The 12,207-nt window shown below is 52.2% G+C and overlaps 4 protein-coding genes across 4 annotated transcripts; 3 read left to right on the forward strand and 1 right to left on the reverse strand.

Moving 5' to 3' along the window:
* Positions 1-1,606: 1,606 nt before the first annotated feature.
* On the forward strand, positions 1,607-2,167 carry LMH87_001908 (uncharacterized protein; the record flags this gene model as incomplete). The annotated part of the gene is made up of 1 exon (XM_056193271.1): positions 1,607-2,167. One exon carries the CDS (start codon positions 1,607-1,609, stop codon positions 2,165-2,167), a length of 561 nt encoding a protein of 186 aa, XP_056050327.1.
* A 997-nt stretch (positions 2,168-3,164) lies between these two features.
* Positions 3,165-4,031, forward strand: LMH87_001909 (uncharacterized protein; the record flags this gene model as incomplete). Its single annotated transcript, XM_056193272.1, has 1 exon — positions 3,165-4,031. One exon carries the CDS (start codon positions 3,165-3,167, stop codon positions 4,029-4,031), a length of 867 nt encoding a protein of 288 aa, XP_056050328.1.
* An 806-nt stretch (positions 4,032-4,837) lies between these two features.
* LMH87_001910 (uncharacterized protein) lies at positions 4,838-6,393 on the forward strand (the record flags this gene model as incomplete). Its single annotated transcript, XM_056193273.1, has 2 exons — positions 4,838-4,884; positions 4,944-6,393. The coding sequence occupies 2 exons, from the start codon at positions 4,838-4,840 to the stop codon at positions 6,391-6,393; spliced, it is 1,497 nt and encodes a 498-aa protein (XP_056050329.1).
* Positions 6,394-8,263: 1,870 nt separating this feature from the next.
* On the reverse strand, positions 8,264-8,869 carry LMH87_001911 (uncharacterized protein; the record flags this gene model as incomplete). Its single annotated transcript, XM_056193274.1, has 1 exon — positions 8,264-8,869. The coding sequence occupies one exon, from the start codon at positions 8,867-8,869 to the stop codon at positions 8,264-8,266; it is 606 nt and encodes a 201-aa protein (XP_056050330.1).
* Between the last annotated feature and the right edge of the window lie 3,338 nt (positions 8,870-12,207).

The raw sequence follows: 12,207 nt of genomic DNA on the forward strand, positions 1-12,207 counted from the left end.
CGGAACACAACGCACCAGTCGGTCGGCGACTACAGGAAAGGGCGAGACGATTGTCACACTTTTGGATAAACAAGGATCGTAGCGTGGACGCTGAGTTTCCACAATTCAAAGGACTGGATGAGCATTTCGCCACGGCCACACAAAGGCGGCGAAGGACATTCGCTTTTATTGCAACTGCAGGCCTGGGGAAACCGAGTTATCGTCTGCACTGTTTTTTTACTCAGCCGCTGAAACTTCCTCGACAGCCGAAAACATGGCCTAATGAACTGCTTCATCGTCCATGTCACCGAAGCTGGTGGCAGAGTTCATATGTTTGCCGAAAATGGCCGGGCTTGGTTGGGCCATGTCAGCGCATGCTGATCTCTGCTCTATGCCGCAGCGACGCCAGGCCATGGATTCTATGACATTTTTTAATGAGGTTCTCGGCGTCTTCGAGTCTCTTATTGCAGTGCCACAACTGCAGCCGACCCGCATCGCGCCAAATGCTCATTCTACGACGACAGGCAATTGCCGTGTACAGTCGGCAGCCCAGCAAATATGCGTGGGCCGTGGCAGCAACATGGCAGGGGAAAATAAACGATGTCGTCATGTCGTCGACGGAAATGCTGTCGACTGTGTGCTGAGGAAGCCCGAGTATGCTTAAAGGCAGTCCATCGGCCGAAGCAGGCGGGCTCGGATACTTATTGCTACCCACCATAAGCGAAATGTTCTTGGCAGTAGATCCTGGCCTCTTATAGGCAGCGCCCGACCAAAACCAACTACTACAAGGTGGATGAAGAATTTAGAGTTAGAATAGTGCTTGATTTTTAGCCGAGCATGCGCATGTTCTTCACTGTGGCGTTTCCTGGCGGCACGTCTTGTCCCGCTCTTGAGGAAGCTGATCAGCATCACGAAAGGAGGGTTGCGGTGACATCATGTCTAAAAATACCACCTGGTTTCCGGGGGATCCAAGCTTATACCCAGAGGCGCCTTGCTACTTTAAATGCAGGTACAGTATAGCGCGCCCTACAGCAACTCGATGCATGGAATAACCTACACAAGGACACAGCATTACGAATTGCGTCTAGAGCTGTACTAGGGGCCAAATGTGCTAATTTTCATGACTCGTTCTTGACCATACGCATACGTCCGAGTCGGAGAAAGCCACCTTGAGTCATGTTCAACAGTATGCTAGAATTAGTATTATAGTATAAACACGTTTGCTTGAGCCTGGCTCTACCCCGCACTACCAAGACAATTGCAGAAAACAAGCGGCGCAGATCAGCGCGATCGCTGTGACTACTCTGTCGTTGCTGAGTGGCTGCTGAGTGGTGGCTGTGAGCTATTCCAGGATCTAGTCTGCCTTAATCTCCATCGATCGATCCGCAGGCAGACTACAAAGGAATTTGACTCGGAAACTTGTTTGGAATGATGTCACAGCAATTAGAAACCGTTCTTCACTGCGGCCAAGGGGATCATTCGAGCAATACTAGGTCTTGCGCTGTCTATAAAAAGCAGAAGGTTTGCCCAAACAAAGCATCTATCGAAAACACTCATCTCAATCCTTCAGCTTATCTACACACCCATACATTCTTACACCAAGTTGCCAAAACCACCAGCTTTAAAAATGAAGCTTCTTGCACTTACCTCTGGCATCCTCGCACTAGCCTCTGGCACCGAGGCATGCATTCGTGTCCACGCATACCTGCACAACGATCCCGTCGTTGGAGACGGCATGAAGATTCAAATTTACGAGGGCCACCGCCGCATCTGCAACACGGGCGCGCACAAGTACCTGGCGAGCGACCAGACCAAGTGGAACGTCAAGTGCGAAGGCGACAACTTTGAGGTCGAGCTCACCGACGACGGGAAGAAGGGAACCGTCCGGAAGCACAGCATCGACTACAAGACCGACCTGGACGCCAAGGAGACCAAGCACAAGGTCGAATGCACCTACAAGACAGGCCAGAACGAACGCTGCGCAGGCTACACCTCGTGGACGGAAACGACGCTGGTGGACAAGGGCGGCGACTGTGACGAAGAGTTTAGCATGAAAAACTGCGGTTCGCCCGAGTGTGACCTCACGGAAAAGGACAAGACGCCCGCGAAACCAGTCAAACCCAAGCAAGGCTTGAAGGAGCCCAAGCAAGGCACGCCAAAGGGTGAGCGCCGCCACCGTAGATTTTAAATCTCAGGGCTACAGTGGAGGAAGCAACGCCCGGTAGTTATCGGGTTGACAATCCTGTGGTACAAGTCGGAAGCGAGGATATAGACCGAGTACCGTGTAACGATATCTAGCCTCATACAGTTAGATAATCAACGAAGTACTATTTAAGCAAGAAAAGATTGTCGCCAATGACTGAATTAATAGTAATGCAATATAATAACTGTAAACAGAGTTAGGGAAGCTTGTTGTTACTTTCCCTCAAAAAACTTATACCCAATGACCTAGGCTTAGTATCAAGTACGTTGTTCAAATCTGATGTGGTGCATGTCGCCGCCTGACCCTGACGCCAGAATGAGGCGACACCGGATAATTTTCCGATGTAAGTTGGCATTAACGGAGCAGAAGCGTCTATGCCTTTGATGCCGGCTACTCCTTTGCGTTGTGCGCCAGGGCTATACCAAAAGTATCTTATTCGAAGACGGCCAAAGCGATGTCGCGCTTTGACCTGGTATTGCCTGTCATTGCCAGGCACCAGCTGCCAACCCACTTGCACTGACACACACCAACGCGTTTTTTCCTCTCAATGTCTAGAAACGCTGAATTAAAAGAGGAAATGGCACCAGCCGTACACGTTTGCTGTCAATTCCTAAATAAAGCGCTCACACTCAAGAGTATGGACAAACATCTAGGCAAAGAAGCGTGCAGATAATAAGAGCAATTGCCATTGCTCTCGTTAAAAAGCCGCGCACGGATGGAAAACAAGCCATAGCGACATACACACATACATAGAACGAAGATTGCGCTCGGACTAGTTTGTTTCTTGTCCGAAAAGGGTTTAATGTACCACCAAAGGGGGCATGGAAGTTCCAGATGCTTGCTATCCTAAACGAAGCTCATTCGCCTGCCCGTATTGTATATGAACCACTGGACTGCCAGTTGCCCCTGCCGCCTGAAATATGCCCTGGCAATACATGTTTTACCATCTGAGATCTTGATAATCCAGAGCGAGGCAGCGAAGATGATTGCTCCTGCCGTCGCCATCGCCCTGCTCGTTTCACTCTTGGCCAGCGTCAGCCAAGCGTGGCCCGCGCAGCCAAGAACGGGAGCAGCGCTTCAACGGCGCATCATCGTCGGAAACGACTTTGGCTGCCGCTCCAAGTTCAGACCTGTTGTTGTCCTCCACGGCCTCTTCGCCACCCGCGAGACCGACCTCAACCTCCTCGAGACCTGGCTCCGCCTCCAGGGCTACTGCACCTTTGGGCTCACCTACGGCGCGCCGCCGCTCCTCATCAGCGTCGGCGGCGTCGCGGCGATTGACGACTCGGCGGCGCAGATCCGCAACTCCATCAACGAGGTCCTCACCAAGACGGGCGCGAGCAAGGTCGACATCGTCGGCCACTCCGAGGGCGGCTTCCAGGCGCTCTACGTGGCCAAGCGGGAGGGGCTCAGCGCCCGCATCGGCAGGATTGTCGCGCTGGCGCCGCCGACCAGCGGCGCCGCGTACCCCAACCTCGTCGGGCTGGGCGACCTGCTCCGTCCCGCGGTCAGCGTGCAGATCCTCACGGGCGGCTGCCTGGGCTGCGTCGGCCTGCTGCCGGGCAGCACCGAGGTGGCCAGCCTCCACGACGGCCCGGTGACGCAGCCGGGCAACGACGTGACGGTCATCGCGACCAGATACGACAAGGTGGTCACGCCGCCGGGCACGGCGTCGTTTATCCACGAAAGTGGCGTGTACAATGTGTTTGTGCAGGACGTGTGCTCGGCTGATCTTACCACCCACAACGGCATGGCCCTGGATCCAAACGTGTGGAACTTGATACACAACGCACTGACGGGCGACAACGGCCGCGAGTTTACTTGCGTCCCCTACATCAGCCCAGTATAGCAGAAGTTATATTGTCATGACTCAGATGAGGAAACGAGAATTAAACTGTTCAAAACTTGTAGTAAATAACAATAATAATCATTATAATCATAGTTTGAATAATTTGTGAATTGCGAAACGGCTGATAAGAACCAGTTGGCTGATAAAATATCCGTGCACCACACCATGACCCAGTACATACCGAGTGGAGGCCAGGCTTTGCGCACCAGCATCAACCGACAGCTCTTTGATCTTGAACGTTGTGGAGAAAGTGTGCATCTCACTGTCACTCACTGCCTGGCGAGGCAATTGCCCTCCAATAGGATGGCTAGTTTTACTAGCTTCAACTGGCATTCCTCTTCTCGAAAGCGGCCCCCCCTCCCCCGCCTGTCAGTACCGCCTTGACCCTCGGGTAGCCCAAATGTCAAAAGCCCAGACGACGGTTATAGTAATATCGAAACCAGCTAGCAGCCCGGATTGCCTCCTCGGCAGAGCTATCACAAGGTCAATGCGGCGACACTTATGTAGCGGCAGGTCCCATCATGCAAGTCCAGAGTCACAATTTCGTTGGGCGCTGTTTGTTCCAAGTCATTAGACTTTACGGGCCAGGCGAAAAATCTTCGCGCACGAGCAATAAGTGGTGCAAGAGGAGGATGGAGATCCCTGGGGCCGCATCCATATGCGGCGCGCGCCGAGTTTAAATGATTGATGGAGAGGCCAAAGCCCATCACCCTGTAGATATCTTGTATAAGTCCCGGGGTTCATGCTCCGCATTCACAGACCCTTGTTGTTGATTACTTTGGCTGCGTCTTACTCTATCCTCAATCATGACGGTCAAGAGCGACATGACAGTTCTTCGCCCTCTGGGCGGGCTGTAAGAAACGAAAACGTCCGCAATGGAGTCCCAAGGCGGCAGGCTAACGTTGCAATCAGGGAAATGTACTTTGCAGCCCGAAATCACATTGGCATATACCGCGCCGTGGTCGTCACGGCTCGCTACATAGGCGCGAGTCTTACGAATCCCGGCGTAGATGGGCGGTCGGTCTCGCCCCAGTTCGTCTCTTCTCTGTCCGCCGTGGTTGCTGCGCATCCGATGCTGCGGGTGGGTATCCTGGACGAATCCACGAGTCGGGCGAGCTTTGTACATGTTCGATCGATCAATATACAGGACTACATATCTGTTGTCGAGGTAGACTGCGCAACGGAAGAGGGCTTAAACTTAGAGCTTGCACGCCTGCAGGCGTCGGCGCACGACGAACCATGGGTTGATATTGAATCAAGACCGCCCTGGAGGATCGTCATTGTGCGAAACAAGAGTGAAAAGTTGGGAATCTCGGAGGATGTGTTGTTTTCATTTCATCATAGCGCGGTCGATGGGAAAAGTGGCATGCTCTTCCACGAGTCGTTACTAACCGAGCTACGAGCGAGGGCAGGGTCCAAACCGCAAGACAGCCCAGAGTATATTCTTTCATTTCCAAAGGCCCCAGAAATCCCGGAGGCGCAGGAAGACAGTGTGCCGTTTTCCTTCTCGCCCAGGTTCGTGGCCGCGTTGCTGTGGAAAGACTTGGTACCGGCCATGTTCAAGCCTGCCCCCCAGCCGGTCTGGAGCGGAAAGGCCATCTCCTTCTCCGCACCATACATCACGCGCATTTTGCATCTGGAAATTCCCGCTGAGCACGTTGCTATACTACGACAAGCTTGCCGGGCGCACAAAACTACGCTGACCGGCCTCTTCCACTCCCTGGCATTCGCTTCGCTCGTCGCGTCTCTTCCGCCAGAGGAGGCACCGGCTTTCAGCTGCGGCACGCCCATCAGCCTGCTGAAGCATCGCCGCGACACGCAGCATGACAGGTTCTCACGGCAAGAGACGCTGCGTCTTCTGCTCAGCACCCTGGACCACGCAATCTCGCCGGCTGCCGTGTCACGAATGCAAGCGGCCCTTGGCGCCAACGACGAGAGTTTGGGGACGGAGATTTGGGGCGCGGCGGGCGACATCAGAGGACAGCTCGCTGACAGGGTCGACACGCTCCCGCGCGACGACACGGCCGCGACGGTCAAGTTTGTTCGTGACTTTCACGCGTACTGGGCAGTGAAGGACGGCAAGCCTAGGCGGAACTCGTGGGAGTGCAGCAACATCGGCGCGTTCACAAATCCGAGCGGAAAAGGGGACCAGCTTCATATCAGCAGAGTAATGTTTTCCAATGGTGCACCTGTGGCAGGCGCAGCGATTGGAGTCAACGTTGCGAGCGTGGAGGGAAGTGGCTTGACGATTACGCTGTCCTGGCAGAGGGACATTGTCGAAGAGAAAGTCATGGCGAAGCTGAAGACCACGCTTGAGCAACTTTTGAAGAATTTTTTTGATACTGGACAGTGGTTGATTTAGGCATTACTGCAAATCCGGGGCAATGGAGCATGTTGGAATACGAGTCGTCTCAGATGTAAATGACTACGAGGTGTGCCGTTCCATTGTGTAAAAGGAAGCGTGCCTTGGGTGCTCCTCATCTCGCCTTTGACCACTATTAGGAGTTTATAGCTTCCATTATTAATAGCAAAAAGATGTAACTTGAGAATAATGATTATCATATCAGAAATCGCGATTCTTATTAGGCACTTATAGTGGATTTCCAGTAACATCTTCCGAAAAAATGACCGGAATATCCTCTGTTTTACGCTGTAAAAAGGCGCAGACGGCATATTGCAGATTTGAGACTGCAATATTCACGCAGATCATTACAAGTATGTAGGTTTCCGCTGCGTTACGTTAGCCAGGAAGATGGGCGACTCCGGCTTACAAAGCATCGCCCGATGGACTTGCAGCGTCTCCCGCAAAGGTGCCGAATATTCGGGGGGGGGGGGCCTTCTCGACGAGCCCTCGTGGGCGAAGAGAAATTTTCTGGTCAAGGTACTGAGTCTAGACTCTGGACATACTCCTTCAAGCACAGACTGGAAAATCATGTCTTAATTCTCTCGTGGTCCCTAAGCCCATGTGCTGGTGCCTAGCAAGCACAACGTTTGCGTCTGGCGACAGAATTCAGCCTCACAGGGGCACTAGACTGCAATCTGGGGCGGATAGCGCCTATTTGTTTTCGCGCAAGGCTGTAGCCCTCTCTTGATTCGCAACGGTTTCCTCGTATTTGTGCCCATGACTGAGCCCTTGGGCGCAGCGTTTACCCAGATCCGATTCCGTGGCGTCGGTAATTCTAGGGCATTTTCGACCCAGCAACAGCGAGAAAAAGGCCGTCGCCGGAAGGATTTGAACCATCGAGCCGGAGCCGAGCCAATCATTCGAAACATTGTCGCAAAAGAAATTCCCCGGAACTTTTAGTGCTTTCAATGGGGAAACGAAGTTGAATTGAGTGGCAACACCACACTGAAGGCAGTGAAAATAGACTCGGGGTGGGAGGTTTCGCATATGACGCTCCGGCGGCAGAAAGCCTCTTGCTTCAGGGTACGAATGAATAGACCATAGTTAGTCTAGCTGTGCTTTCCAGATCGTAGAGCGACAAAAAGATCAAAAAAATCATGCCACTCCCCCGGCAAGGTTTGAACTTGCGACCTTCAGATTAACAGTCTCTTTGAAGATTGTTAGTAATTGTGCTTGAGGTAGCCACTGGTGAGTGGGTAAACTTACGACGCTCTAGCCAACTGAGCTACAGGGGAACGAATTACTAAGCAGTAATTGTTGAGCGTCGATCCAGCTATTTCATGTTATACATATGAAAGAGAAAGCCTGCATCAACAGTTTAGTGAGGTTGTGGAGGCACTATCCAAGGTGGGCTAAGGAAGACGCTGGTGGTTGTGAAAGGAACAATAGAAATTAAGAAAATGAGGCAAGGTTAAAGAACAAGAAAAAAATGCAGGATTATTATTGGAAAGAATGGAAACATTCATAGGGAAGCAAAAGATAAAAAGAAGTAGCGAGTCGCTACTTTTACGTCCTACCTAGAGCGGCGTCTTTTTTTGTCACCCACTAGCTACGGATGGTAATATACTGACTGTTCTATTGCAAATTTGTGGTTGTGAATACACAACAAACGAAGGCTCTGCTGCATGAATTAGCTGAGTATCTCCGTTTCAATTCCCTTCCTCTTTTGCTTTGCCTTTCCGGAGAAATTGCGTTGCGGTACGGCTGTTCTCCTTGCGCCTCGTGCCGATCACACACAAAAGCTCCTGCAAAAACAGCAAGGTTCAATCTTACTCATATCAGAGTTCCTCGGTTCAAATAATATCATCCTCATCAATAGTCTGCTGCTTCAATAGCATCCGTGATCGTGGGGCCTATCCCAGCGAGATGGCAGCCCCTTGCCAATATCACTATACGTATCGAGGTACCGCACACATTTCTTCTCGGTAAGGTCTCTCATGTCAAACTCGGCCTGGCCCGCGTCGACGGTGTGCCCATTGACGGAGACATAGGTGCCGTACTCTGGGTCGCCGCTCCCCTTGATCGCCCGCCACGCCTTGGTCGGCGTCGGGGCATCGCTGCCCGCGATGTCTGGCAGCTCCAGCGCCGCCGCATCCACGTCGACAACCTCGCCCGCGGCGTTGGTGTTGAGGCAGCGCACGCCGCACGTCTTGCAGAAGAAGAAGTGAATCTCCCTGTCCTCGGTGAGGTAGTCGCCTAGGTCGGCGTACGGGTCGAGCGGGTGCAGCAGCAAAAAGTCGGCCGCCGGATCGGCGGGCTTGAGGTGGAAGAGGCCCATCTTGTGGCAGGTGGTGCAGTTGCAGCGGGAGATGCGCTGCTCCTCTTCCTTGGGCGGATTGGACTCGGTGTGCGGTGCGGGCAGCGTGAAGAAGAGCACGTAGCGGGTGGCGCCGCAGTGGCATCCGCCAACGAGCGGTACTTTTCGCGATTCCATGCTAGAGGTGGTGATATGGAGGTGCAGATGAAGGCAGAGCAATTCGGGCAATTTGACGTTTATATGTTTGAGCTCTGGGATTCAGCTGCGGGGCATGCCTCAGCTCGACTAACGACTTACTGGTAGCGCCACAGCATCGTGAACCGTCGGTGGTCGATAGACCAGCAAATTCACGGTGGCGTAGAGATAACGTGTGCACAAGCAAGGTTTCTGCAAGCCTTCCGCAGATCATCTACATAGTAGGTGGTCCTCCAGTGCTAGCATTGTTGTTTTATTGCAACGACGGTCTGCCTCTCAACGTTGTAGCGCAAACGTAGCAGAATGTAGTGCTCGCTGTACGTCTTCCCCAGGACAAACGAGCCTGGAATGGACAGGTTCAACATCTTTGTCCGAGGCTTGCAGCCTCTCTGGTTCAAGAAGTCCATCTAGTATCGTTGCCATGTACTGCTGCGATGCAAGCTGACGCGCCGCGGTGGATCGTGGATGCTAGACCTGTTGGTAATTATGGTGATCACCCGAAGGTGTACGGGACCCTTCCTGTCCTCGTCTGAATGACGGTCTCGGATGCAGACTCTTGTGTCTCATCCTTGATATAGCTTCTTGGGCCACTTCCTAGCTATTTCATGCGCTCCATAGATTTTCCCGGATCTTGACCTCCAGGATTGCATTCGACGCCCCGCCTGGCTTACACCGAAGAGAGCGGCGGGTCAGCAGAGAGAAAGTTCCCCGACGTTGCTCTTGGTACTGGCCTGAACACCAGAAATCCCGAATCTATGGAATCTTCTATAATTCTCCAATGCTTTCCGTTTTCTGTCATCTCATTAGATATTTTGCTCAATGATTCCTTTGCATGATATCTCGGCCTACAAGGAAATGACTCCCAGGTGGGGCCGGGTCCGGAGCCGCGACTGCCTCACAGGCCCGAATTTCCTCATACAGCGAAGGTTCTGAACATTCTTTACGGCCCCTTGAAATGGTGTAATGAATAGTACGGAAGAAACAGTCCGGGCTTGGACGGAACAGGAATTCACGGTCGACTCGTTTTTCGTGGGCTGGCATTGGTGGACGTGTGCCGGCGTAGAACACCGGGCGACTCCTCGTGGTATGAGACTCGTCAATCAAGATACAATCTCTCATGTCGTTTTCTAAAGCTACTTTGGACTCTCATTTTCTTTGAGTCTCGAAGCTCGGGCACGGAAAGCGCTGTTCGTCGTACTTGGCAGCAACAGGTGCCGAGCACAGCAAAGCACCCGAAGAGAGGAGATGTAAAATCCCGATACAACTAGAAAACCCCGAGAAAATATGACACTAAGATACTACTGCAGTTTTCAGCATTATAAAGGCCTTTCGAACCAATTAAATAGGCCTTTTGAGCGTAGCGACTTTTCCTCCGTAGACACTATGAACGCGCGGTCGAGTACAGCTACCCTATACTCAGCCCGGAGGGTATATGTATGCGTGATGAACATCTGTATACAGCTTATGGAGACATCTATGACTAGTTTGACAACTCCAATTTATAGAGAAGATGTCAAAGAAATTATTCGTAGGTTTGAATGCATGTTTTGCGCTGGTGCTGTGTAGGACTGCTGAATTATATCCTCAAGCGGCTGTCCTAAAAAGAACGTTCGACCACGTCGCTATCGCTCACCACCACTGAAAAGAGAAGCATAGTGAGAAACAACTCTCAAGACCCAGGCGCATTCTTTCATTCTATTCAGATCTCTGTCTTTGTCATCACCAAGGCATACCCGTACACAAAGAAGCATTTGCCAATGATAGGGGTTGAAGGGCTTCAACAGCCATCCCACGTTTTTACCAAAAGCCAAAGCACGTAGAGGCCAAAGAATGCCACAGTTACTTTCCATCTAGTGGCCGTTGTAGATCATTCGATTGCTTTGACATCCTTGTGACAGATGTATCTCTATCAAAATCTACCGAATGCGTGTGCACAGGCCCTGGTCGGCATCGGCAGGAGCCGAGCCAAGTATAGTTGTGACAAACGACAAACCTTGCCGCCACAGATGCAACCCAAAGTGATTAGCAAAGTACAGACACAGCTGAAAATAGGTGTACCAAAGCTGGTCACGTTGCCACGTTCGACTTTGAGAGGGGGGAGCATTGTGCACGGTATACCCGGACTTCGCACTCCTGTCTTGCGAGTTGCGCCCCCCCGTTGAACCACTTGCGATGTCCGGGCTAAACGACAACCCCCGGTCGATAGCTCGTAGCTTCTTGTCCGACAGAGCTGCAAAAAAAGTCAAATAAAGGAAGTCACCTCATGAGATTATACATTTACGTATTTGGACGTGACCGGTCAACTGCCGAAGGCGCATGTTTCTTTGCAGCGCAAAGCACGGGAGTCCGAAAGCAGAATGACATGACAGGGGTCGAGCATCAAGGTTTGATCTAGCATGTGTCACCCATGGCCCGAGAAGGCCAGACTGTAAGCCGTCCAGAACCTCGATCATTGTAGAACGGTCTGCCCGTTAGCCCCGAAACGATTTTGCGCAGTCTTTTTCGCAACGCACCGCACGGTTGCGCGGCGCCGTCCGAACGGGAGGCAAAAGGCCCAGAACGACACACTCCCTCGCAGCGCAAGACATTCTCCCAGAGTCCCGTCAACTCCTGCACGGGCTTCTTGCTCTCCTCATCCTGCCGGATTCAGACCATTTTCTCTGATGTTGACAGTTTTCTTTTGCCCCCATGTCCGTCACGAGGCCTCGGAGACGTTTCGTGCGCGTTTCAGATCCGGGGCGCTATTGGCTGAGAGCTTTCTTCAACGCCCTTTGTTGCTACTTGTGCTTGGCAATCCTTTGCCTCTTATTTAAAATGGCCTATTAAAACGAGTCAAGCATTTGGAGTGTACATGAAAAGTCAGTCAGAGAAACGCGCGACCGCGTAAAGTGTTTTTCTTTTTCTTTCGCAGACACAGACCAGCCAATTCGAAACAGCGGGTTGTCTACTGCCTGGAACCGTAAACTTGCACTTTGACTTGCATCATCTTTCTACGCACACACCTCAAAATATCCCCTTTATCCTTTTTGACTTTACGATATGATGCCATCGCGCAGCCCGCCATTGTCGGAGCAGATGCAGCGCTGTTCGCGCCGTCCCCCAGAAGGAAAGCGGCAGTGCCCATGTCCCAATGCAGCGATCTTCCGCATTCCAGTCCAGGCGCGCCCACCAGACACGCCCCCCCGCCTAGCCGTTTTTGTCCTTTTACTTTCTCACCTTTCCTTCTTCAACGCTGCACTTACTCATGAGTAGAGAAGGGGGCCTAAACCGTTTGTGCGGTGGTGGTGCCGCCCCAACAGCGTGGTTCTCCCGTGGGCAGA

The sequence above is a fragment of the Akanthomyces muscarius genome, chromosome 3 (assembly GCF_028009165.1).
Source record: "Akanthomyces muscarius strain Ve6 chromosome 3, whole genome shotgun sequence".
Taxonomy (NCBI): domain Eukaryota; kingdom Fungi; phylum Ascomycota; class Sordariomycetes; order Hypocreales; family Cordycipitaceae; genus Akanthomyces; species Akanthomyces muscarius.